At 49.1% G+C, this 24,358-nt stretch overlaps 1 protein-coding gene across 3 annotated transcripts; it reads right to left on the bottom strand.

Annotated features, from left to right (window-relative positions):
- Window positions 1-4,186: 4,186 nt before the first annotated feature.
- NCOA5 (nuclear receptor coactivator 5) lies at window positions 4,187-23,091 on the bottom strand. 3 transcript variants are annotated; one of them, XM_054274578.1, is made up of 10 exons: window positions 23,024-23,091; window positions 19,935-20,121; window positions 19,350-19,457; window positions 15,388-15,454; window positions 11,619-11,978; window positions 11,275-11,366; window positions 11,029-11,155; window positions 8,843-9,042; window positions 6,566-6,889; window positions 4,187-6,152 (listed from the first exon to the last, which is right to left on the bottom strand). In XM_054274578.1, exons 2-10 carry the CDS (start codon window positions 20,095-20,097, stop codon window positions 5,503-5,505), a joined length of 2,091 nt encoding a protein of 696 aa, XP_054130553.1. In that variant the 5' UTR covers window positions 20,098-20,121; window positions 23,024-23,091; the 3' UTR covers window positions 4,187-5,502. The 3 variants fall into 3 exon arrangements, with proteins under 3 accessions (XP_054130553.1, XP_054130554.1, XP_054130555.1); XM_054274579.1 differs by lacking the exons at window positions 19,350-19,457; window positions 19,935-20,121 and having other exon boundaries at window positions 23,024-23,083; XM_054274580.1 differs by lacking the exons at window positions 15,388-15,454; window positions 19,350-19,457; window positions 19,935-20,121 and having other exon boundaries at window positions 23,024-23,084.
- Between the last annotated feature and the right edge of the window lie 1,267 nt (window positions 23,092-24,358).

A 24,358-nucleotide genomic window follows, 5' to 3' on the forward strand; every position in this document is an offset into this window, starting at 1 on the left:
TTTGCTGCTAACCCAGCCCTGGCCGCGGCCCCAGGCAGTCGCAGATGCTGCCGGGGGCTGTAGGACAGTCTGGATCTGTGTGTATTTTTAACATATGCAAAGGCTGTTTGCTGATATGACCAGCAAGACGTCACAGTGAGGGGGGGGCTGCAGGGGTCCCACTGTCCCCCCGGCATCTTGACACTCCCTCACCCGGCTGGCCAGGGTAGCCCCGGCACGGCCCCAGCCGCAGAGCCCCCCGGGGCAGATCAGACACCTCTTATCTTTGGCAGCAGCTGCAGGGTCGCCCCCGCCGCCGTTCCCCCCCCCGCCCCCCTCCCCAGCATCTCTCACAGAAGAGAAACTGAGGCGCTTTTAACAAATGTGAACGGTTCCAGGAACCACGCAGGAAGCGGTGCGAGGGCAGCAGGGTGCCGCTGGCGCCCGCCCCAGCCCCATGTACATAGTGTACATAATACAGTACGTGTATTTTTAAAGTGATCATATTTATGTTAATAGAACCAGATGAAGTCTATATATAGAGATCTATATCTATTCTGAGAGATGCAGGGCTCTGCTAGCACCAGGCCGCAGGGACGGGGAGCTGAGCCGGGCTGCTCCTGCACAAACCAGGAGCCCATCCGTCGCACTGAGCGCTCCAGAGTGGTGGTGGAGGCTGCAGCCTTTCTCGGCCACCAGCAGCCCCTGGGAAAGGGCCAGGTCGCAGGTTTATTCTCTTCTCAATTTAGCTTCTTAAGAGTTTTCAGGGAAAAGAAGTCACAGACTTTTCTGAACTTGTTTCACAGCAGATTTGAGCTTCCACTCAAAGTGCAGCCTGCTAAGAGTTGCCCTCTCCCGGCAGCGCTGGCGGCTTTGTGCCAGCCTGGGCCCTGGGGCAGCACTTTGTCCCTGGCCAGAGCTGAGCCCCTGTGCTGAAGCACTCGCCCCCTCAGCCCCTCCAGACGCTCCCCAGCGCTGCTGTGCCCTGAGCAGGGGCAGGGGGAGCGGGTGCTGCTCCAGCATCCCCACGGGTGTCCATCCAGGCAGCAGCTTCCTCCTGCCTGGCACGGGCAGCCCTGACTGCTCCCAGCTCCCTGCCCACCCCACCCCCTGCCAGCCTTGGCTCCTGCCTCCCTGAGAACAGGAAACCCCCCTGCACCGGCCACTCCAGCCCCTGATCCCTTTCAGAGCTCCTCTACTCCAGGTCCAGGCCAAAGCTATTTGGGGATGCTTGGATAGGAAGCAGTGGGTTTTTTGATGTTGGATTTTTTTTTTGTTGTTGTAAGATACTACTTGGACACGCTCCTAGACCAAAACCAAGCCCCAGCTGCACATCTGTGCCTGCTCATACCTTGCTCCTACATTTCCATCACTCCCGAAGTGCCTCCCTTCTCTCCAGGAGCAGTCCCAGTCACAGCCAGACTTTCTGCCAGGGTAGCTTGGTGGCCTGTGTGGCTGCAGGTCTCCACCACAGATATTGCTGTGGATGCCTGCTCCCACAGGCATGGGGAGCTCAGCATTTACAGGGGGACTGTCAGGCTGGGCTGAGACCTGGCTTCAGCACAGGAGCTCAGGGCTGACGAGTGGTGCAGATGCACAGGGTGGCGCTTTCTGGTCCTGCTGCTGCCTCAGCAGCCCAGGAGCTGTGAGAAGAGCAGTAGGGGTCTGCAAGTGAAAAGTTCCTTTAGTTTTGGGAAGGGCAGCCCATGGGAACCAGCATTTGCCAGTGTCTAGCTGCTCTGCCCCTTGGAGCTGGCCCTATACCACCACACACAAGCTCACCGGCTGTTTCCAGCCTCCCAAAATTATTTGAGGCACTTCAGCAGCAGCGGGGGAGGCACAGCAGCCTGCCCACACAGCTCATGTGTTAGCACCATGTTGTTGGGCCTCGAGCACTTGCCAGCTGCTCTGCCTCTTCACAAGATGCCACTCACTCCCTGCAGTTGCCCTCTAATTGCAGTTTGGCTGCTGCCCCCTGTGCTGCTGGGCCTGAGGCAGCGAGCACGGTCCCCTCCTGCCCCGGCACATGGCACAGGGCAGAGGGCAGGGACAGGTTATGCACAGCCTCTGCTGAGTCTGCAGACAGCAGCCACCCTCACAGCGCCAGGTGAGAGGCTCCTCCGTTGGCTGCAGGTACAGGGCAGCCAGGAATGACGTTTGCAGAGCAGTGGTGAGAGCAGCCAGGGCACACTTCTGACAGGTTTGCTTCATCCCCCAGCATCACCAGTGGATCCCATTCCCCTCAGCATCACTTCACCCTGACGGCAAAGCCATGGTCCCGGCTCCCCCAGGGAGCAGGAAGGCCATTCCTTTCCATCACTACTGCTGAAAAAAGGCATTCTCCTTCCCCATCCTTCAGCAAGAGCAGGGGCACAGCTCTGGACAGAGTCAGGCTGTTCCCACACCCCTGCCAGGCAGTTTGGCTGTGGCAAGACAGGAGCTGGTTTCCACAGCGTGTCCCCTCGCCGTCGGCTGGAGAGGGCCAGTTTTAGCAGACAGCACTGCATGTTAGTTTACAAACCCAGCCCTGCACGTTTGGCCTCTGTGAGTGTTCAGTTTCCCCATGGAGCACCCTTCTGCCGCTCCACCGTGGTGAAGACAGTGTCCTCCTCTGGTACACATGCAAGTTCCTCCTTGGCACATGCGCAGACACGGTCCGGTTTTTGTTCCTGACAGGAAGGTCTTGACCCCCCAGTTTGTTTTACAGGCAGGCTGCTGCAGGAGCAGCACTGAGCAGCACAACCCACGGGAGGGTGGGCTGGAGCGTGGCCACAGCTGGCAGGGAGTGCTCGGCCAGCACTCAGCGCTGGTGGCAGTGCTCCAGTCCCTGCTGCAAGAGGGCCGAGCAGTCCTGGCCCCTGAGTGGCAGTGGGCAGCTCAGGTCACTGTGGAGGGCAGCTCAGGTTGCTGTGGCCACCACACAACACAGGCAGCAAGCCTCAGGGCAGCAGGGACAGGAGGCACAGGAAGCATCCAGCCTGGGCAATCCTGGTCCGTGGCTGGACGAGAAGGACAAGACACTGCACAAGGGCAAGAGTTGCACTAGAAGAGTCAAGACCCTCCTCTGTGTAGCAGGACTAAAAACTAGCAGAAAGACCGAAAGGTCTGAGATCTGCTGGTTACAACACTTTCTGTGCTACATGTGCAATATATTTGTTATGAATGTTATCACAAAGTCGGTTCATTCAATACTCTTTTAATCACTGTAGCTAGATGTTCTCTGTCCATTCAAGTGACTTTTATTCGAGTGCAATATTTCAATAGACATGTAGTGACCTAGAATGCTTTGTGTTTTAGAGAATCTGTGTGCAGAGCAATGCAATTAAGTTTAAAACCTTGTAAATAAAACGGGTTGCAAACCAAAAAAAAAAAACCCCAATAGGCTTGCATTTAATTTCTGTGTGTGTTTCAGTGTTGTGCATTAGGCCGCCTCGGTGCAGACCCTGTGTTCTCTGTGCAGGTGTTCATGGAGGAGTGGCTCCTCAGCTGTTGAATGCTCCCTGTTACTGCTTTACTGCTTTACCTGTATTCATTTTTCTAGACTCCTGTCTGCACAAAATGCAATAAATGATTTTATTACACCCTTCACTACTTGCACGGGGACTTTTCACTTGCTTCCAGGTCTCCACAGCTATTTTGCACCATTTCCATAACATGGAGCAAGCCCTGACAGGGTGCAGATTGCAGAAGAAGCAAAGCACAAGGAGAGGAACAGCCTCTCCAAAGGGATGCAGTTCTCACATTTCACCTCACAAAGATTTCTGGTCACCCTACCAAAAATGCTCTACCTGGCTGCAGGATTGTAGAGGTGGAGAAGGGGATCTAACAGGAGAGACAGCAGACAGACACACTGCAGTCCAGACTCAGCCTGTGGGGTGATACAGCACAAAGCCATGGGACACCAGTGCTGAAGGCACAGGGACTTGCAGCCCTGACCTCACGCTGGCTTGTGGCACTGACCTGGACCTGTCCCTCCCACCACCTGTCACCAGAGAGGTTTTGGACTCCTCACACTGGCTGTGCCACACTACACCTTCCTGAGGCCACCCCAGTGCTGTGCAAGAGTCAGGACCTGTGAGGTGCACACACATTCTGCTCAGCATCCAGCACAGCTTATCCAGGAGAAGAGAGTAACAGCAAACACAGTGAAAGGATGTATTCTGAGAGTACTCAAATCTCAAAAAATGCAACAAGAAACTTTTCTGACTTTTATTAGAAAGTAATGTCCTCTTGTTAACAGCACAGAGATAAAAGAAATGCTACAACACATACCACCTGGGACAAAGAAAATCCTCTGCTTCAACCCACTGCTTTCTTACTATCTCACAGTTCCCTGCAGGAAGCCCACAGACTCCAAGAAGGCCATGACAGGAAGGACCACACAGCTAAGTGATGTTTTGTGTTCTGGTATCAAAGTATGTTCCCAGTAAAAACACGGTGAGGAATCACTGCCTGATACCACTCCAGTGTCCACTGCAGCTACCAAAGTGTTGAGAAAACATTTAAAATTATGGTATTAACATCTTTAAAATTATGGTATTAACCTCTCCTCCTCAGATGGATCAAACATCCATCAACAGCAAGAGGTCTGATAGAGCAGCACTGCCTCCAATACCTGGTGACAGGTATTCCCAGGGAGAGCCAGCAGCACATCAGTGTGGCTGCAGCTAAGCTACACTAACAACGGTGCCAAAGACTGTAAGAAAAGGAAATTTACACACCAAATTTACCAGGTTGATCTTAACATTGATTACTCACGGTAGGAAAATTGACAGACCGTTTGAAATCTCTGCCTTGGCTGGAAGTTCTTGTGTTGCAGATGTGTGCTCAGCCCACAGCTGCCAGTCTCTGTGAGTGATCAGGAACACCGGCCTCTCTGCCTGGATAGGGCAGGCAGCTGCAGACAGACTGCACAGTCCTGGTTACTGAGCAGTGGTCAGGCATGTGCTTCATGATTTTGGCTGCCAGCACTATCACTGGACTTTCCAAATGGCTTATATGCTATTAAAAGGGAAAAAAAAAAAAAGAAAAAAAAAGAAATCCAAAGAAAAATAGTGCCCATTCCACACTGGTGGGTGTCCAAGGCCCGTCAGTTTGCTGCTCTGTTCAGTCCCCTAAGTCATCAAAACTGATGATCCAAAACTACACTGAGACCAATCAGTGAGCCCAGACTGCACCTCAATGGGAAGGTGCACCAGGTGCTGGGAGTAAGGAAAATGCAGCAGGACTGAAGCTGCGTCAGCTTCTGGGATGGGACAAGACAACCAATGATCGAACACAGTTCAGCACATCGTGCCTTGGAGAAAACTGAGCATTCTGCTCCAAACATTGCTAACCAGACCAAGGAGAGGGAGGGCAGCGCCAGCAACCGTTGGCAGCAATGCTGCAGGGGGTATGCTCTCGCCAGAGTGGAGAGGACATGCATGTCCAGGGCATCTGTCCCCGGGCAAGGATGGGAGAATTCTTTAACAGCTATAAGTATGGAATGGCAAAGGGAAGGGGAATGGGTCCAACAGCTCAGCTCTAATAGTGTCGCTGGTAGGCACCCATCGGTTGCTGGGCTGAGGACCCCGCTCGCCCCTGGGCCACGGTTTGGCTCACAAGGTGGGAGAGTGCAGGACCACTCTGGATAAGGGTGTCCAAGGCTTTCTGTACACTGGGGTTGTCAAAGTTGATACCAGAAGACACCGGCCTTTGGGCAGGCACACTGCCAGGCGCAGGGAGGCGCGTTTGGTGCTGACCATAGAGCGGCTGCGGTTGTGGAGGAGCTCCGGGCCTCGGACCTGCGTTTCTCGAAGGGCCCGGGAGAGCAGGAATCTGCGTGTTTGGAGTCTGCAATCTCTGCTGAGCCTGGTTTAAATTTCCAGCATTCATCTGTGCTGGCCGGGGCTGCCCGCCGGGCAGGTTAGCAAAGTTCTGGTTGGGAGTGCTGGCTGAAGAGCCCGCGGAGGCCGCAGGGCCGCTGTTGGCCACAGCAGCCGCCGCCGCCCCGCTGTTGAAGAGACTGAGGATTTTTGCTTGAAGCTCCTGCTGAGGAGTAGAAGAGGACACTGGAACAGAAGGAGTAGAGACCAGAGGCTGTGAACTCTGATGAGCCTGAGAACTTGGAAGGTTGGACTGACTACCCAGTGATGATCCTGAAGGTGGCCCCAAAGGTTGTCTTGTCATGGGTGCTGGGAAAGAAAGGAAAGGTGGTTAAAGCTCTGCAAATGCCATTCAAGGGACACGACAACTAAAGAAAACTAATGAAACAGCTACCAAAGACATGGCATCAGTGAACATCCACCCTCAGATCACAGCTGCACAGCTCTGGGAACCCAAACCACTCTAGAGAACTGAGTGTAGCAGCCCAACCAGTTATGGCAGTCCTGCTGTTGCCCTAAGAGAATCCAGCATAAATGATCTTCCACATGAATACTCTGAATTGTCTCATGGCATGCAAAAACACATCCATATCAATAAAATCAGGTACTACATGAGGACATTATGCTCCCAAATTCCTCTGCAGTCCCAGGACTCTTTTCCTGTCCCAGCCCTGAGGACCACAAACCACCCAGTAAAGTCTGTCTGGAGCCGTGGGACTTACCCTGCAGAGGTTCAGTGCTGCCCCGCAGCAAGCGTTCCTTCCGGTCTCTCAGGTAATCAATGACTTTATCTATCTCCTCAGCAGTCACATAGCGATTGTCTGCCAGCAGGTTCAGGAGAGTTTGGATCCTGGGAGAGTGACCTGCTCTGACACCCTCCTCCATGGGGGGTGGGCGCTCCCTCTCCTGCAGAATGGCTTCATCTGCCATCTTGGCAGCCTGCCGGGCGATCTCCTCCCGCTCCTTCTCCCGGGACTCTGTCTTGTAGCGCTCGTAATTCCTTGCCACCAGCACCATGGCATCAGCCTGGGGCATGTTGCGGTGCTCTGCACAAAGGGAGAAATGCTCTGAGTGACCCAAAGTGACCCCAGTGGAGGTGCTGTTCCTCCTGCCTGCCAGCACAGCCCAGTCAGCAGCAGGCACCGCTCAGGGAGTGTGAGTGCAGACTTGGGAACTTCCCAGGCACACAGGAACAATTACATTTTCAAAGCCAACAGAAGGCCCACGGCTACCAGCCAGCAAGGCCAGCCATTCCTTCCACAGCTGAGGGCACAGCCCAGAAATGTCTTTCTTATCTCTCACCAGTTAAAAGGAAAGCAGCTCCCTCTACCTCCCACATAAATCCTCAGTTCTCCAAGACGAGATGGTCCCAGTCATTTTACTGCTAAACCCTGGGACAGATCCAAAACTTGCCCTCTGAAGGCTGTGTGCTTCCCAGAGGAGGACAGCCATGGGAATACATTTGTTTCTGTGCTATCAGTGCCTTAACATCTCATGTGCACATGCAGCTGGGGAGGGAGCAGCACTGGCTCAGTGTTACATGGCTGCTCACATTCACCACTCTTGAGACAACAAGCAGCAATCAAATTCTTCTGTAATAAAATGAGTAATGGGCAATTTCATTGGTGGGTTTTGAGGTCATTATTTCCAATTCCCAAAGCACACACATGAACAGTCACCTGAACACAGATTTAAATCGGGAGATCAAAAGAGCCTTCACCCTCCCAGAAGTGCCCAAAAGTCTGGGTAGGGTCCTTTTAACACCTGCAGAACATCAAATCCTGCAAGCCTTTTCCTCCTAACAGAAACTTGGGTTCATTTGAACATTAGGCTTTGCACAAACTGTGAAAGAGTTCCCTGAAACAAACATGCATGCAAAGATGGCCAGGAGCAGTTGAAGTGACCATATCTAATCTCTGGAATGAGCTGTGGATGAGCTAATGACTGGGGTTCCCATCACATCTGATAAACCAGCAGATCCAGAGAAGAAAAGAAGCTTTGGCCTCCTGCCAAAGGTTTAACAGGTGTTAAACCAAAGAAGTTGAGAATTAAAACCAAGGGTAGTGGGAAGCTCAGTGACAGTGTGTGTGAGCTGTGTGTCTGCAGGAAAGGAGGGAGCTTTCCTATCACATCTGCATCTGATGTTAAGAGAAACTGGGCTCCTCCAGCCCGTGAGCACACACCAAGCACTGACTGTGCACTCAGAGGTTTCCTCTCCCAGATGAACTCACAGAACATTACTTGGGAACACAGTAAGGGAGAAATAACCTTTGAAAGCTCAGTGGTCAAACCAGTCACCTGTGTTGTTAGATTACATGAACATTACATGTTGCTATGATCAGAGCAACAGCTCCTTTCCCCAGTCATATTTTGACGAGGCATTTTTAGTACTTACACCCACCCTCATGCAACAACCAAGTCACACCTTGTGATGGAAAGTGATGTGACAAGTGTAAAGGTGCTAAGAAGGTGGAGCCTGTATACCCAAACATTTTGTAGATCTATCTTTTCATAACACTTTGTAGTTTTACCTTTTCATAACTCTTCCCAGTTTCATTATCAAATCACTACCATTACCAACTCCTTATTAAATCACATTTGATTTTAAAATCTGTCCTTTAATTTGGCACATTCCCAACAAGCTCTTTCTGAGAGCAACAAGTGGTAGAGTGAGGTTGGGCTGGTATTACTCAGAGATGTCCAAGAGCAGTGCAGCTCTGGGGCCCATGACTTGCCCTAACACTGCAAAGGCTAGCAGTGTTAGGAGCCAAGAACACAGATGAGATTCCCTCTTGGCAGGAATTAGACATTCCTTTTGACAAGGGGCAAGCAGAGTATTACAGAAGCTTTTAAATAATGATATTCACACTTATGACATGGTGCCAAGTCATTTATAACTCCTTATGTGACAGCAAAGATGAACTTTGTTCTGTGTGGTTCTGCCTGAAAGAAAAGTTCAGAGTGACCGCACAATTCCCAGCCTACTGAGACCTTAGTACCTTGTGGGGTGCCAAACATGATGTTAACAGTGCAAGAACGGTGAACTTGATGCTGCTGGGTGATGACAATGGCGAAAGGAGACCCTCCCCTGCTCACATCATCCAGGGCTTGTGTCAGTGACATCTCTGTGTTGAGGAAGATCAGGTCCACCACCATGCCCAGGTCCCGCACCTTCCGCCCCACGGACTCTGCGTACTCCCTGCCACAAAGCAAAGCAGCAGTTTAACAAATCAGTCACACACGCAACAGAAACCTTGGCACTGCACCCTCTCCACCATCCCAGATTCGCTTTTCTGATTACTTGCCCAGCTTCATGACGTTTACCAGGACAGTACTAAAGCAATCCCATTATGGCAATATAAAAGCCCTTATTCTGATCTGAATCAGTCATTTCAGTTCAACCAAAATAAATTACAAATCAAGCTTTAGCTGAGCTGAGAAACAGAGTGTTTGCAAAGGGATTTCCACTATTACAAATTTGTTTACACATAAATGTGTTTCAACTGAATTCATTAGGGGAAGGAATTTCCGCCAGCAGAGGTCCAAGGGGTACAGAGCAGAGGAGCCAACATACAGAACTCATTTATTGCTGCTCTGTTCAGTATCTCAACTGTTCACACGTGCCTCATTCCTTACTGGCCTGCTCTTTTCTACTAGCTGCTTTCTGCTCTAACCCACTGCCAAAACAGCATCTCTGGATCCACTGCTCCTGTGTACCCTGTCCTACAGACTTCCCCATCCAAGCACAAAACACAGCTGACAAGGCTGAGCTTGAATTGCCAAGGGTTTTTATTTTTAAGCTTACTATACTTAGAACCAAACCTGCAATACTGACTGCACAAAAGTCTGACAAATTCAGTCTGTGTGCACCTACACCTCAAGAAAGAGGGTAATTTTATTGTCTTTGGAGGTGAAGTCTGTAATGGTGATTAAAACTGTCTCCCCTTCAACCATCTTTTTAAGAGCTTTGAAGTCACATGATTGTATCTAAGGCATTCAGGAGTCACCTTTCAACAGGTCTATAGCAGGTGACATCAGTGCTTCAATACAAGATTTATGAACAGGCTCCAGCTCTTAAGGTTTGTAGCTGTTACAGACCAAAATGATTCTAGGGATACTAAGCTGATCCTTTGGCACAAAAAAAAAAAAAAATTCTTGGGTCAAGCACAATAACTTGTGGTCTATTAGAATATCTTCCAAAGAATTTTAGCCACCAGGGGATAAAGGATCTAAAATTTCCTCTCAAGATTTGTTCCAATAGGTAATCAACTCCACCAGAAGTTTATTTCTAGTTACACTGCTTCTCCTGTTTCCATTTCCTGCTCCATTTTCTACCAGCAGATGAGGCAAGCTCCAGCTGTCTCTTTCTGCCCCACATGTACAGCAAAGTTAAAGAAAAGCAACTCTTGATCTTTTCTCTGAAGGGTAAAGGAGACAGAGCTTTAACTTTCCCCCAACAAACATTTTCTTCAGAGTACAAGTCAGATCTGTGATTTATTTACATATTTACTATTCTTTAATATATTTAATTGTAAAGATACAGACATCAAACTGGTGACATTGTAAAACCCTGTACTACTGTGCCAGGTATACCTCCTGTTTCCAACAGAGTGCCTGCCCTGTGAACTCAGTCAGTGCTCAGCCAGACATAGGAGATCACCCTGGTTACTACTTACACCTGCTTTTGATACTGTCCCTGACTGCCTTCAGCAGTGATTTTGTACTTCTCGCACATTGGACTAATGGCAATGACTGGTATCTGCCCTAGGAACCAATCCAGCAGGAGCTCTGAACTAACACCCCCAATCCACCCTGACCCCTGCTCTGTACTGTCACCTGGTTGGCACATATTCCTAAGTTCCATATCATTCTACCCATGAAAGCAAGTACAAGCCCCTACAACCTGTTGAAATGGTAGGCTTCTATGGAGAGTAGGTATAAAAGTATCAGGAGAAGGTATAGCAGCAGATTACAAGGGGGAAATACAAGCAAAGCACAAGATACATTTCCTCATCTCATCAACATATATTCCCAGAAGAAAAACGGGAGCTGTAGCTTCCTGGCAGCTCCAAACCCACGCTCCTCAAGAGCAGCCAGTAAGATAAACAGCCTCAGGGCAGGACTAAGTTTAAATCCATTCTCTTCTACCATGCAATAATAAAACTGATTATAACTATTTTCTTACTTTGTCTGTTTATTCACCACTATCACAGAACAATCCACGGGTCTCTCTGCATCAAACCGTCTCTTGATTTCCTCGTAGTACTGACGGTACAGCTCCTCCCGGCGCCGCTCCTCGCGCTTCAGGCGGTCTGAAACGAGCCACAGAACGAGTGACACCCTTCAGACCTGCTCAGAGGGGCACAGAGCACCACAACCATGGCACTGTGGCACCATGGCACCCTCCCTTTGAAGTGGTGCAGGTACTCACCCTCTGGCTCCTTGTAGCGGTCGTAGTAGGAGTCGTCCTTGCGCCGGTAGTAGTCGTCAAGGCGCAGGTAACGGTCGTAAGATTCGTCTCGTCTGCAACATTCAGAAGCAGCAATGGTTTCCTGCAGCACTATCTCAGGCAGTGACTTTGGGCAAAGCATCACACCCAGACCTCCCCCAGGTTTAATTTCTGAGGTACCCATCTGCTCCTCACAAGACACAGAGCAGCACCCAACTGTCCCCAGCCAACGGTGATTTCCTTAAACACCTGACACCACTCAAACAATTCTGTCAGAAATGCCATTAAAATATTACTCTGGCAAATAGGATCTTGGGAGAGTTTACCTGTACAGAGGGTCCCGAGGGTCTCTCATATCTCGTGGATCCCTCATATCTCGTGCATTTCTCATATCCCGTGGATCCCTGTATCGATCATACAGCGGCTCCCGTGGGTCACGAAGATCTCTAACATCACGTGGGTCCCTCAAGTCCCTCGGATCCCTCAAGTCCCGTGGGTCTCGCAGGTCCCGTGGGTCCCTGTGGTCTCTGGCATCACGCATGTCTCTGCCTCGCATGTCTCGGGCATCTCTCGCATCTCGCCCGTTCCTGCCATCCCTGCCATCCCTGGGGTCTCTCCGTGGGCTCCCCCGCAGAGGGGAGCGGTCACGCCTGGTATCTCGGCCATCCCCGTAGGCATATTGCTCTCTGAGGAAAACACCAGGGAAATTCCATTAGCCTGCTAACAACAGGAGAACAGCTACCCTTACATCTCTTACCTGAGGTGTCAAAGTCACCTTTCACAGCAGCTGAATCCTCCCTCTCACCCCACAACAACAAACATTCACCAAAAGTCATATTTTTGAAGCAGTCTGGAGAAGGCTCTTAATTTTAATATTCAGCATGGCCAAACAAGACCCAGAAGGCTCCTTAATGGAGCACTAAGTGTAGAGCACCTGTGGATGAAGTGAACAGGCACTTCAGAAACCACCATTTTAAGGCCTCTGACCTCCAACATCAGCCATAGATGATCTATCAATCATGCTTGGCAAATTCTTTGAGAATTTAAGGTGATGCAGGCTAACACCTGCAATAGCCAGGAGCGTTCAAGGGATCCATTAAATTCGCTCATCAATGACAGCAGAACACTTGAAGTAATGTTATTGGCATATGATTAAAAAAGGAGCAGCTTGTGAGGAAAGACATTGCAGGTTCCATGTTGCAGTTGGGTTTGTGCTGCTGACAGAAAGCAAAGACAGTTATGGCCTTCTCCTGGATTTGAGGGATAGTTTCTGTAGAAAGCCAGCCTTATGTTTATAATGCCCTGGTTAAGAGGGTACTAAACCCAACCAGCACTGTATCCTCAGTGGCCACAAATGGCTTCTCTGTTGGATCTGAATGATCCATCTCATTCAGACTTTTATATTGCAGTCTTCAGAGGCCAGGAAGAATAATGTTCCAGTCTTCATCTTTTCCCAAAGCAGCAGGATTTTTCCAGGTTGTATTCTGATTTCCAGAGAAGGCTATAACATCACTGTAGTCAAATCAAAGCATTAAAAAAAAATCTTGCAGAGAAACTACGGAGCTTGATGTGTTCGGACTGTTTTTTCCCCAAAATAGCAACAACCATCGGAAAAAAACCCCAGCTTTTGAATCTTTTTATTTCCCATACTTGACATGACTTTTACAGTCTTCAAACAGCCTAATCTAGTTTATGAAAGATAAGCAGAACCTACGTCTGCATTCACTGCAGTGCAGACACATAGAGATCACCTGGAGAGAACGAGTCAGATGAGCCAAGTTTGGTGTCAGGCAGAGTGACAGGAATGAGATGGAAGAGCAGACTGTGCATGGATTTTGGTGTCAGACACCCAGCTGTGCTGGGAACACATAAGAGTGCTGGCATTCTCTGTTTGCATGTCAGATACAAGGCAGATTTTGGGACAAATTAGAGATGCCACCAAGAGAACACATAGCCTCCTCCTCTAAGTGACATAATGAATTTGCAGACAGTCAGGTGTAAACTCCTTCAGCTTCTTGGACAGATAAATCCACTTTTTGTTTGTGATCTACACTGAAACCACATCCTGTGAGAGACACATCACAGCCCCCTTCCCGCAAAACCTACAATGAATGATGGTGGAAGTTCAGGGGAAACTTCTGACCTGCTTTAATGGATACTGAGTATAACTGATCTTTCCATAGCTGTGAGACCATTTAGCAAAACAACCAGATGCAGGGGAATTGTTTGGCATATGACATTTATTCCAGCTGGAGGGGGGGTGACCAGAACAGGCCACATTTATTATCTGCAGAGACAAATAGATTCAGAATGAACAACGCACAACTGCGACAGAAGTAGAGATGTGGCACAGGTACCCTCAGCTCTTGTGCCCGCATGGCTGCCCTGCTCGAGGGAGACAGCAGCACCAAGGCACAGCTTCCACACCTCAGTCACCATGGTCTGGCTTCTGCAGCATCAGCACCACTGCCTGCATCTGTTTGGGACTTGGCCCTGCTGGCCCAGCGCCGCTGTGTGTGGTGCAGTGTGGGGCTCTGCAGCACTGGCAGTGAGAGCTGCTGCTCCCAGGCCACAGTGTGGTTCAGAGCTCATCAATCACAGCCATGCCCAGGACTTGTGACTGTGACCCCACTGCCACCTGTGCATGCCCACAGTGCTGCTTGGGACCTGGTGCTAACCACATGTGATGGCCATGGTGTATGCAGTGCCAGCTGAAATCCAGTGCACGTCACAGTGGCACCAAAAGCTCTGGCTGCTCTCCAGTCACGTTCAGTGCTCCTTAGTACTGCAGCACAGGCACCTGCTCTTGCACAGATGCAGGATGACAGAGGTTGCAATGCCCATGGCATCAGTGCTTGTGCTTGTCCCTCTGCAGTGCAGTCCAAGGATCAATGCTCATGGTACAGACACCTGCCCCTTTCCCCTGCAGTGCTGCAGCATTGGTGGCACTGAGGCCAAAGATGTGCCATCAGTGCCTGCTGCTCACATACCCCAGGGTCCTCCCACCAGCACCGAGCACACCCCAGGCCCAAGACTTGCTGCATCCGCCACAGGAATCCCAGCACTTCTTGGGCCTGATGCCCACATGCTGGTCTCTGCAAGCACATTTGGCCCTGTGTAGGGTTAAGTGCAGTGCATAAAAATCCTAGATGGTGCCAAGAATTGCGGCTACTCATTCTCTGCTTTTATTTTTTTTTTTTTTTGGTGTAGATGTCTTGCTAGTTGCACTTTTCCCTCATTGTTGGTAATGTAACAGTTCAAGCTAGTAAAGCACACTAGACATGGCACCTCGATGACCTTCAAGTTCAACAAGCACCGTGCTTTTTCATGGAAAGCTTTACAGCAGAGGCACACAGGGTGGGCACCCTGTACCAAACAACACTGGAATGTGCCTTTGTGTGATTCCTAGTGATGCTGTGGAAAGGAAACTGAAGCTGTCTTCCCGTGACAGGCCAATCCATATCTTTTCCCCTTGCCTGTGGCTGCCTACTCAGAGGAGGCGGAAGAGGTGAAGGTGCTGTGCCCACGGCAGGGTGGGCTGCCAGGAGAAGCTGGAGAGTACAATGGTGACTGCAGGGGGGGCTGGCTCCAGGCTCTGATAACACAACCACATGGGCAGACACGACCGTGCAAGAGATATTTGTTCTGTCTTGTGTTTAGCTCAAGCGCTCTTTTCCAGTCTCATGGCAGCATTGGAAGCTTTCAACATCAGAAGAGGCAAGATCCCAAGATCCTCTGCACTAGGAATGCTGCAGCCCCTTGGCATTCTCTAGATATGCCTTGGCTTCTCTGATCCTTGGAGGCAGGAGCAAACATCAAGTGTATTCTTCCACTCAAGTTTCTTAGAGCCTGTGCTGCAAAACTGAATGCTGGGCTGTAGTACTGGCAGCAGACACAAGGTTTCCCTTGTGCCTCCCAAGATGCCCAAGCCTAAAGGGCGCTCAGAGGTGGAGCAGACACTTTCCTGCTGGAGCATCACTGTTTGACTGGGGAGGTGGCAGTAGGGAAGAGACACAGACATTTAGCACAGGCCGCTGGGCTCATGCCCCAAAGGCCTGAATTCCTACTATAACTCACTGCTTCCAGGTACTTTACCTTCGTGTGGGACTGGACCTTGATGAAGCCTTATTCATATTTCTTCTTTCCACTGCTTTATTAATATCTGTAAAGAATAATCAACCCATCTGTTCAATGCTATGAAACAAAACAAAGATCATCAGCACAATTCAAATGAAAGCAACTTAAGCTCAACAACATCCAGATGGTGCAAGGAAATCCATTCAGCAGAGAGACATTGTCACTTTGACAATTTTTTATTAAGTTTAGATAGTACAACATAATGCAAATTTCATGGATTTCTTTGACTTCAAAATAGGGTGGACAGCTTGGGTGAAGTTTTAACCCTGCATGTTCAGGCCTACATCCAGACTCTTCCTTCCATAAGAGAACCTCTTTCTTCTGCAGTCTATGAGCGAGCAGAAAGCAACTCATGGACTCTAGGAGAAAAAGCAGAGTCTGAAAACCTCCGAGAAAGGAATGATGGCCAGCACAGTCTTAAGTTCACAGCCAGTCCTGTTCAACGGAGCATGCTGATACCCTTGCTGGAAACAAGCCAAGGGTTCTCAAAGGGGAGGTGCAACTGCCTTCCAAGAGACTGCTGCAGTGTTAATGTGCACAGCCCCCACCACTGAGACACGGATCCAGAGCCTGGAACACGGCTCCTTATGAAGTCAACATGGTGCATCCAAAACACCATTGTTAACGTGATGTAGACTAAGGCAACAGATCAGAAATTTAAAAACTGGTTGGCTTCTGAGCATCTCTGTGAAAAACACCATGAAGGGAAACACAAAGAAGGAAGAGAGCTGAAGAAACAGAAGCTTGTCCTCAACCCACAAAAGTGAAGTTGCCCAGAACTGGCAGGGACCCACACTGTTCTCAAAGCCTCCAGTGACAGCTGACTGGAGATGAAATAATGCACTGGAGGAGGGCAAAAGCAAACAGCAACATGCCTTTGGACATTTCACTGAGAACCTTTTAAGGAAAGGAACCCAAATCTAGGCCCTATCTGCTCCCCCAGAATCTATCAACAATTATCATTTCCGATGAGTTATTTGCACAAACCACTTTCAAAGCTCTTGCACGAGAATATAAACAGGCTGCGATGTCTTTAGGCAGACTTGGTCTTAATATCTTCTGTAACATCCCAAACTACCCTTCATTATTTTCAAGATTAAAACTGTTAATAAGGGATCAGGTCTAATTTTTGTTCTTGATGTCAATGAAGCAGCATGTTGCCTCTCAGGTGGGGCAGAGAAGCAAATGCAATCTAAACCTTAACTACACCTGCAGCATAACACCACTTACAGGACCCCAAAGCACCTCCCCAGGATCAAACACAGCTGCAGGGTCTACTGTTACAAACTACATCTGAAGGACGTTTATTCTCTAAGTAGTTTTACTACTAAAGATAGGAAAACACTATTGTGCATTTGTGGAAACACTTGTGTTATGCTACACTGGAGTTAAACTCTCCCAAAACTTTTTACCTTACTGTGTTATTAATGATTGTATTTAATACTCACACTGCATAACTGAAGTAACTGTTTTCCTTGCATTCATTTTTTAGTTGATAATTTTGCCCCTTAAAGTCAAGTGTTATCTTTAAGCAAGACACTAGCTGCTTTCTTTGGTTTAAGATTATTTTTATTTTCTGTTTTAAGATGCCATTGAAGAAACCTATTATGATTTTTACACTTGGTATCATACATTTCTTTCAAATAAAAAAAGGTATTTAGATCTCCACAAAAATATTTTACTAAAAGGAAAAAAAAAACTTTGACAAGGATCCTTCTCTTGTGCAAAACAAACACATTTAGCAACATTTTATTTAATGCCAACAGCATTTACAAATTAAGTATTTGAACACTGACAAAACTTCGGGGAAAAAAAAGGCCCAAATAAAAAGTCTTCTGTCCTGCAGGATTTTGAGATGACAGGGCCACTGTAATCACACAGTGCAACCTTCTGAACAAACACAGGTGACAGGAGTGTCTGGAATCCATCTATCTCAAGTGCAGCAGTGGCACTGAACTAGTGCTTATCTTTTAGCAAAACATCCAATTCCAATTTAAAAGTCTTCAGAGCACAGAAACCACCACAGAGCCAATAAATTACTCCAGAAGCCAATTACTCTGCTGTTAGAGAAAAGTCTTTATTCACATTCAAGGCACTGTCACACTTACGCCGACTACACTAAAACTCCCTGATCCCAGGTCTGTCTGTAACACAGAGATCACATCACTCCTTTCTCTTGAGATTTTTGCTTGGGTTTGTTCTTTAATTCTAAACCTCTGTCAGGTTTTTTTAAGGCTTTTCCAATTCAGCATTATCCTTTTTGAACCAGGCATACCAAAACTGAGCACTCTTCCAGCAGCAAAATCCCACAAGTACCAAAACCTCCCTACTTGAACAGCCAAGGACAACCAAAGCACTGTGGCTGGGTGCAGACCTTCCCTGTGAGCTTCACTTAAAGCTCAGGCCTGTCTGCATCCAGGATAGGAAGTCCAGGTCCTTTCACCATCAGTGACTCAGTCTTCTTTATTTCATCCTTTTTTTAAAACATGCTTTTCTCTCCAAGTCACTTATAAAAGCCCTGTATGGCCAGACTCAGTTTTTCTAGACCACCACTCAAAGCACTGAGAAATTCCATCATGTTACAACTATTCCATTCTAGATCCACTTGAAATCCATTTAACTCTGTTGTTTTTAACTGTTCTCCTTTCTTATCAAGTCAAACACCTTACAGCAATCTGTACACTAACACGGCTGCCTCCAGCCCTAGAGCTTGCAGTACCTTAAGAGTAACTAAGACAGGATTTATTTTGATGGACATTAATCAATTGCCTTCTCATCAGTGTCAGGCGAAAGAATCCCTTTGCTCCCAGGCTCTGATGCCAGGCTCATTCCATTTACCCTGCCTACTGGCTCACCTGCAGCACTCCAGCAGCTCCCTGGAAACTCCCTAGTTTTCCAAGGCTTGTGGAAAAACACCAGTAACAGACTAGACAGGTCAGTAGTTCACTGAGCCTCACTGACGTTAATTCTTTTGAGAGCTCTAGATTTGGTAGCTGCAGTTTTACCTTTTTGGTTTTGCTACTGAAATGGAAATTACATTAAACAAATCTCCTGCCTCTTCAAAAATGGACAGCAGAAACATTAACTGGTCTTTTCAGCTAAAAATTTTATCATTGCCAGTTAGTTACCCTTAGCTTCTAAAACAGCCCAAGTTGTTCCTATTTAAGTCTCTACACTTGGATAATGCTGGACATCATTTCTTCTCGAATACTTCAACCATTCTTGTCTATTTGCCTTCATTTCCATCTTCAGGCTCCTATTTGTTACTGCACATACACCTTCCCACAGGTTACTATTTATTCCTCCTGTCATTCTTTTTTAAGTCACACTGTTTTTCTTCAAATTATCATAGGCTTACTTTGAAAGTAATTTTTGCCTTGCATTTAAAAGATTACTCGTGGATTTCTAACCATTCATGTCCATTTAAGTCTGCTCCCAGCACACTTAGCAGAATTATCCTCATCTTTATGAAAATATCCTTTTTAAAGCACTCAGTATTTATAGCACTGCTTAAAGGCTGGCTCCACTTGTGCAAAAATCCCAGCTAAGTTTACTTAGCCAACCAGCCACTAAGCATTATGACCAATTCCTTTGAGCATGTCAAGATGAAGCCCAGTTTTGGTTTACAAATGTTATTTCAATGATCCCCTTCCAGGGCTCACTTGCTGCACAGTTTCTTCTCTGTTCTTAAGGCTAACAGAGCTTTCCAAACACTAACACATAAAAATTCATGGTAAGACCCAGGCAGCAAGGTGAAGCACACAGCAGGAACTCAGGAGGCGAATAAATTCTGTTTAAATTGATTGAGACTAAGGCCAGACAAGCGTCCCACTGTGACCTTTGAGGAGGGCTTTAAAACAACAGCACCCTTTCTCCGGAACGCATGCTGGGGTCAGGAGAGCGAGGAGCAGGTTCCTTACCTAATCTATACCCTTTATAAAGGCGACCCTTCTCACCGTCCAGAGCGGCCTGGACATCTTCTAGACGGTCATACTGCACGAACCCATAGCCATGGTACATGCTGAGGGCTGCAAGAGTTAACAGCAGGGCAAGACCGGTTACAACCACGCACAGAGCTGACCCACACACACACCGCTAACCCCACCAGAAACCACTCTGCAAGCTTCCCGGGAAAATCTAACCCACCAGGATCAAAGTGCAGAGCTCAAAGACTCTGATCAAGTTCCTTCTGACAAGGCAGTGACCAAAATACAGCCCGTGAAGTGACCAAGATTTGATTAAGAGGCTATGAAAGAGTATTGTGACATCACACTGCGACCCTAAAAGCTAAAGCATAGCTGATATATTTGCATTATGTTTGAGCTGTACTGAAGGAATCGCTTTTCCAGACAAAATGCAGGCAGAGAAAATTATCATTAAAAGGTCACTATTTAGGAACAACATTGGTCACTCCTCTCATCATCATCAAATAGCATTTGACAAGCATGAAGCAATATTTCTCCCTGAAATCCCTGCCACAAAAAGGCATAAGATAATATACTAACCCCTGATTTTGCCATATTTTGAAAATATCTCTTCCATTTCTTCACGAGTCATGTGGTCTGTGGGCAAATTGCCGACAAAAAGTCTTCTCTCTAAATCCTGAGGATTGGTGCTGTTAGTGAAGTCGCTCTGTTTGATGCTATTGCTCTTGCGTCCTCGAGCCATTTTGCTTTCGTTCCAAATCCAACTCTTCACAAAAAAAAAAAATGGCCATGCATATAATTTCAATCCATGACATTAAAATTAAACTGGAACAAGATTAAACTCAACAGCTTTGCAGACTAGAAGCCAACTGGGTCTGCTTGACGCAAACTTCACTCCAGAGAAATCTTAATACGAGGGACACAGAGGTCAGGCAAAAACACTCACTGCAGCAGTCTGGTTGAGCTTTTCTGAAATACTGAAAGGTAGCAAACCTAATTATTTTGCAGATAGGTTTTAATGGTTTGACTCCAAACTAAGACAGAAATAAAACTAATTTTCCACTAAAACTCCTTAACTTTAAGCTTTTCAACATGCCCATTGTTGTCACATCTAGTTCTTCAATCCACTGATAAGAAATATTGACATTTATGCAATATTTTAATAAGCTGAAATGAAACACTCATTGCAACATTGCATAACAGCACCCAAATATTCCAGTAGGGTTTGGAATGAGGCATCAGGAAATAGTGCTGAAATACTCCTAAGTGACCACATCTGGGTCACTTCACTACATGTGAAATCTCAGCTTTCCAATCCCAGAAAGCACAGGTCCTTATCTGCACCTCTGTTAGACAGCACAGCCTTGTCCCCATGGAGATGTCAGCTCCCACAGCAGGCGGGTCCAGAGCTGGGAATTTACCACCCCCAGGTAAATGCTGCACCTTCCTCACCTCCCCCATGCAGAAAAAGCACATTCCCTTAGCCCACACCCCTGCACACAGCTGGAGCAGTCAGCAACATTCACTGCACAAACTCACCCAAACAAATCATAAAAACCACCCCAGCAAAAAAAATAATAACATAACAAACACTGCCATGGCTAACAAAAAACACCATCCCCAGTATTCAGATTTTCTGGTTTAAAATTCACCATTAGATAAAGCTCAAAGAAATTAATAACACTGAAACTTTCAAGGTGAACTTAGAAGTTCGAAAATTATTTAATAAAGTTGTTCTACTTCCTAAACATTCATCTACAGGAATGCAGGATGGGATTTTCTGTTTGTAACATGCAAGAAGCTTCGAAAAAGAAAGATGATGAAATTAAGTGTATCAACAGAAACTTCTCTTTTTAATCATGCAATGCCTACAAGCAAGATACTCCCTAACAGTACCCTGGAGTAAATGCAATTTAAAAGACATCAGTAAATAAATAAATCAAATGTCAAAATAGATAAGATGACTCTATATGAATACTTTTGCAACACTTAACTGGCATGAAAAATACATCTACTCCAGATTTTAAACATAAAATTTATTTATTTATCCTTTAAAGATCAATCAACTTCACATTTGTGTCACTCCTGCCCCTTTTTAGGAAACCCTACAGAGATGGGGGGCAGAGAACACTTCCCTGTCTAATCAACTTTTTAAAATTAGCTGCCAGAACTGGGGTGAGGAAAAGAAAACTCAACACCCAAACCAAAATCCAACAGAATTAATCTCCTCTATCATATTTGCCCAATCCCCCTCAAGTTTGTCCACACACATACACAGAATTTTATCTTCCCCGTGAGAAGTACCAAATCTCATTTTTTTTTACACAAAAGCACTGGACTTCTATTCCAGTACTGCAGCTCAAGTTCTCATCAGCTGAGGGTAGAGAAGCTCTCAAAATTCCCTCAAAATGAATAAGAGGCAATAAAACATGGAAGGCACCAACAAGCCCAAATTCCCATTCAGAGCAGGATGCAGAGCACAGGCACACACAGCAAACACGTGTCAAACAGGCCTGTAGCTGCTGGCAGATCTCACTTTCACGATAAAAAGCTGTAAGAAATTCCCTTTTGTGTTCCTTAGGGCTGGGGATAGCAGGGGGTGTCTGAGGAAGAGGCTGCAAGAACTTTCCACGTTAAGAAAAACAGAGAGCTATTTACCCCACTTCAAAACAATCAGTAAATCAGAACTCTCATCTAAGGTAATTCACTGCCTCTTATCATTTTCCACGCAGCAGATTACATAATTAAGGGCCATTTAGTGATCATAAGACCAGAATAAATGAATGTTGTCCCACCTCTGGGCACGCTACATCGGGTGAACAGCTAATTCCCACATTAAATCTTGTACCAAATCAGCCAGAGAGGCACCGGGACAGTTTAAAGGTGCCAATTCCCCGCGCAGTGACTGTGGGTCCTACAACAGGACAGCCCATGGCACCTCATGAGCCAACAAATCCTGGAAATCAATTAAAGCCACGTCTCTCTAAAAACCTTATATTTAAAAGCAGAGTTGTTTATTAATAACGCTACAGCTTCAAGGAAGCGAGACTGCTGGAGCGGGATATTGCAACTCATTTGCCGCAAGCGAAACACGACACGAGTCCCCGTGAAGTTCGGGGCCAAAGCAGAAACAGCGGGCGCGGGGGGCAGAGGTGCCGAGGAGCGGGAACTCCCCTCGGGGCAGCCCCGCGCTCCCCAAAGGGCCCTCGGGGGCACCGCCCGTCCCGGCCCCCCGCACCTGGGCACACGCGGCGGCGCCGCCCTCACGGTACCCGGGGAGCGCCCCCGCCCTCCTCCCGCCGCCCCGCCCCTGCCCCGCTCAGCGCGGGCCCGCCGCAGCTCCCGGGCCAGCGGGGAGGGACCCCCGGCCGGGAGCTTCACCGGCGGCCGCCGCTCCCTCCCGTGCTTCCCCTCCCTCCGTCCGGGCCTGGGCGCTGCCAGCGCCGCTCAACCCGCGCGCCGGCTCTCCGGAGGTGCGGAGCAGCCCCATCGAATCCCGGCGATCCCGCGCTGCCCGGACGCGAGGCGGAGGCGCGGCCCGCCCGCAGGCCGCGAGGCACGCCCGGCCCGGCCTCAGCCGAGAGCGAGCGGGCTCTCTGCGGGGCTCGCTGCCGTAAGCCTGTCGCTCAGGCTCTCCGCGTACCGCGGCCGCGGACCCGCAGACTCACCGCCGCTCCCGGCCCGGACCCGGTGCCCCGTCAGGCCGCCGCCGCCAGGACAAAGGCGCCACCCGCCACTACCGCACGGCGCCGTCGCAAAGAGGAGGAGGGGGAAGCACGGTCGCTATGGCGACGTAGCGCACTTTACGGCGCGGCAGGGTACCGCCATGCCTGCCGAGGCACAGGGCACTTGCCCCGGCTCCCGGCGTATCCCGCGGTGCGGCGCCGCAAGGCAGGCCGGGAGTTGTAGTGCCGAGGAGGCCAGACGGGGCGGCCGCTGGGTGGCGCTATCGGACCTCGCGCGGGGGCGGCGGCGGAGGCGGAATCGGGATCAGAATCAGACTGGGACAGAGACCGTGATCGGGATCGGGATTAGACAGGGATAGGGATAGGGAAAGGATCGGGATTAGGCTGGGACAGAGACCGGGATCGGGATTAGACTGGGACAGGGACAGAGATCAGACTGGGACAGGGATCGGGATTAGACAGGGACAGGGATTGGGATCAGACTGGGACAGGGGATCGGGATCAGACTGGGACAGAGACCGTGATCGGGATTAGACAGGGACAGGGATGGGATCGGGATTAGGCTGGGACAGAGACCGGGATCGGGATTAGACTGGGACAGGGACAGAGATCAGACTGGGACAGGGATCGGGATTAGACAGGGACAGGGATTGGGATCAGACTGGGACAGGGGATCAGGGTCAGACTGGGACAAAGAGCGGGATCAGGGTCAGACTGTGACAGGGACCGGCATCGGGATCAGAATCAGATTGGGACAAGGACTGGGATCAGAGTCAGACTGGGACAGGGACGGGGATCGGCGTCAGACAGTGACAAGGACCGGGATCAGGATCAGACTGGGACAGGGACCGGGATCGGGGTCAGACTGCTGTTGAGACAGGAGTTGTCAGGGTCAGAGAGGGACCAGATGGGGCTTTGAAACGGCACCAGGACCAGTGTCAGGATCGGAACTGGGGTGGGGATCAGACCAGGACAAGTTCTGAGACTGGGGCCGCGATCGGGATCAGACTGAGACCTGGGCCGGGACCGGAGTGTCCCTGCCCCGTTCAAGGGGTGGCGTTCCCGAGCTGTGCCCACAGCCCCGGCCTTGCCCCGAGCAGCAGCTGCCCCGGGACTCTGCCCCGCTGTGCGTGTAGCAGGACCGGGGGCTCTCGTAGGGGCTCCCGCCTGAGCAGCACCCGAGCACCGGCCCTCGGCCCAGGACCGGGAGCGAGGGGCTCTCACAGCCCGCGGCCACAGGAGACCCTGCTCAGGCAGGGCCGAGCCGCGGGGATTTCCCAGGCCAGGCTCAGGGGAGTCGGGCCCAGAAATCCCCTT

This window comes from Melozone crissalis, unplaced genomic scaffold, assembly GCF_028551555.1.
Source record: "Melozone crissalis strain CALT ecotype California unplaced genomic scaffold, PUWL_Pcris_2 ptg000017l_1, whole genome shotgun sequence".
NCBI classification, from domain to species: Eukaryota; Metazoa; Chordata; class Aves; order Passeriformes; family Passerellidae; genus Melozone; species Melozone crissalis.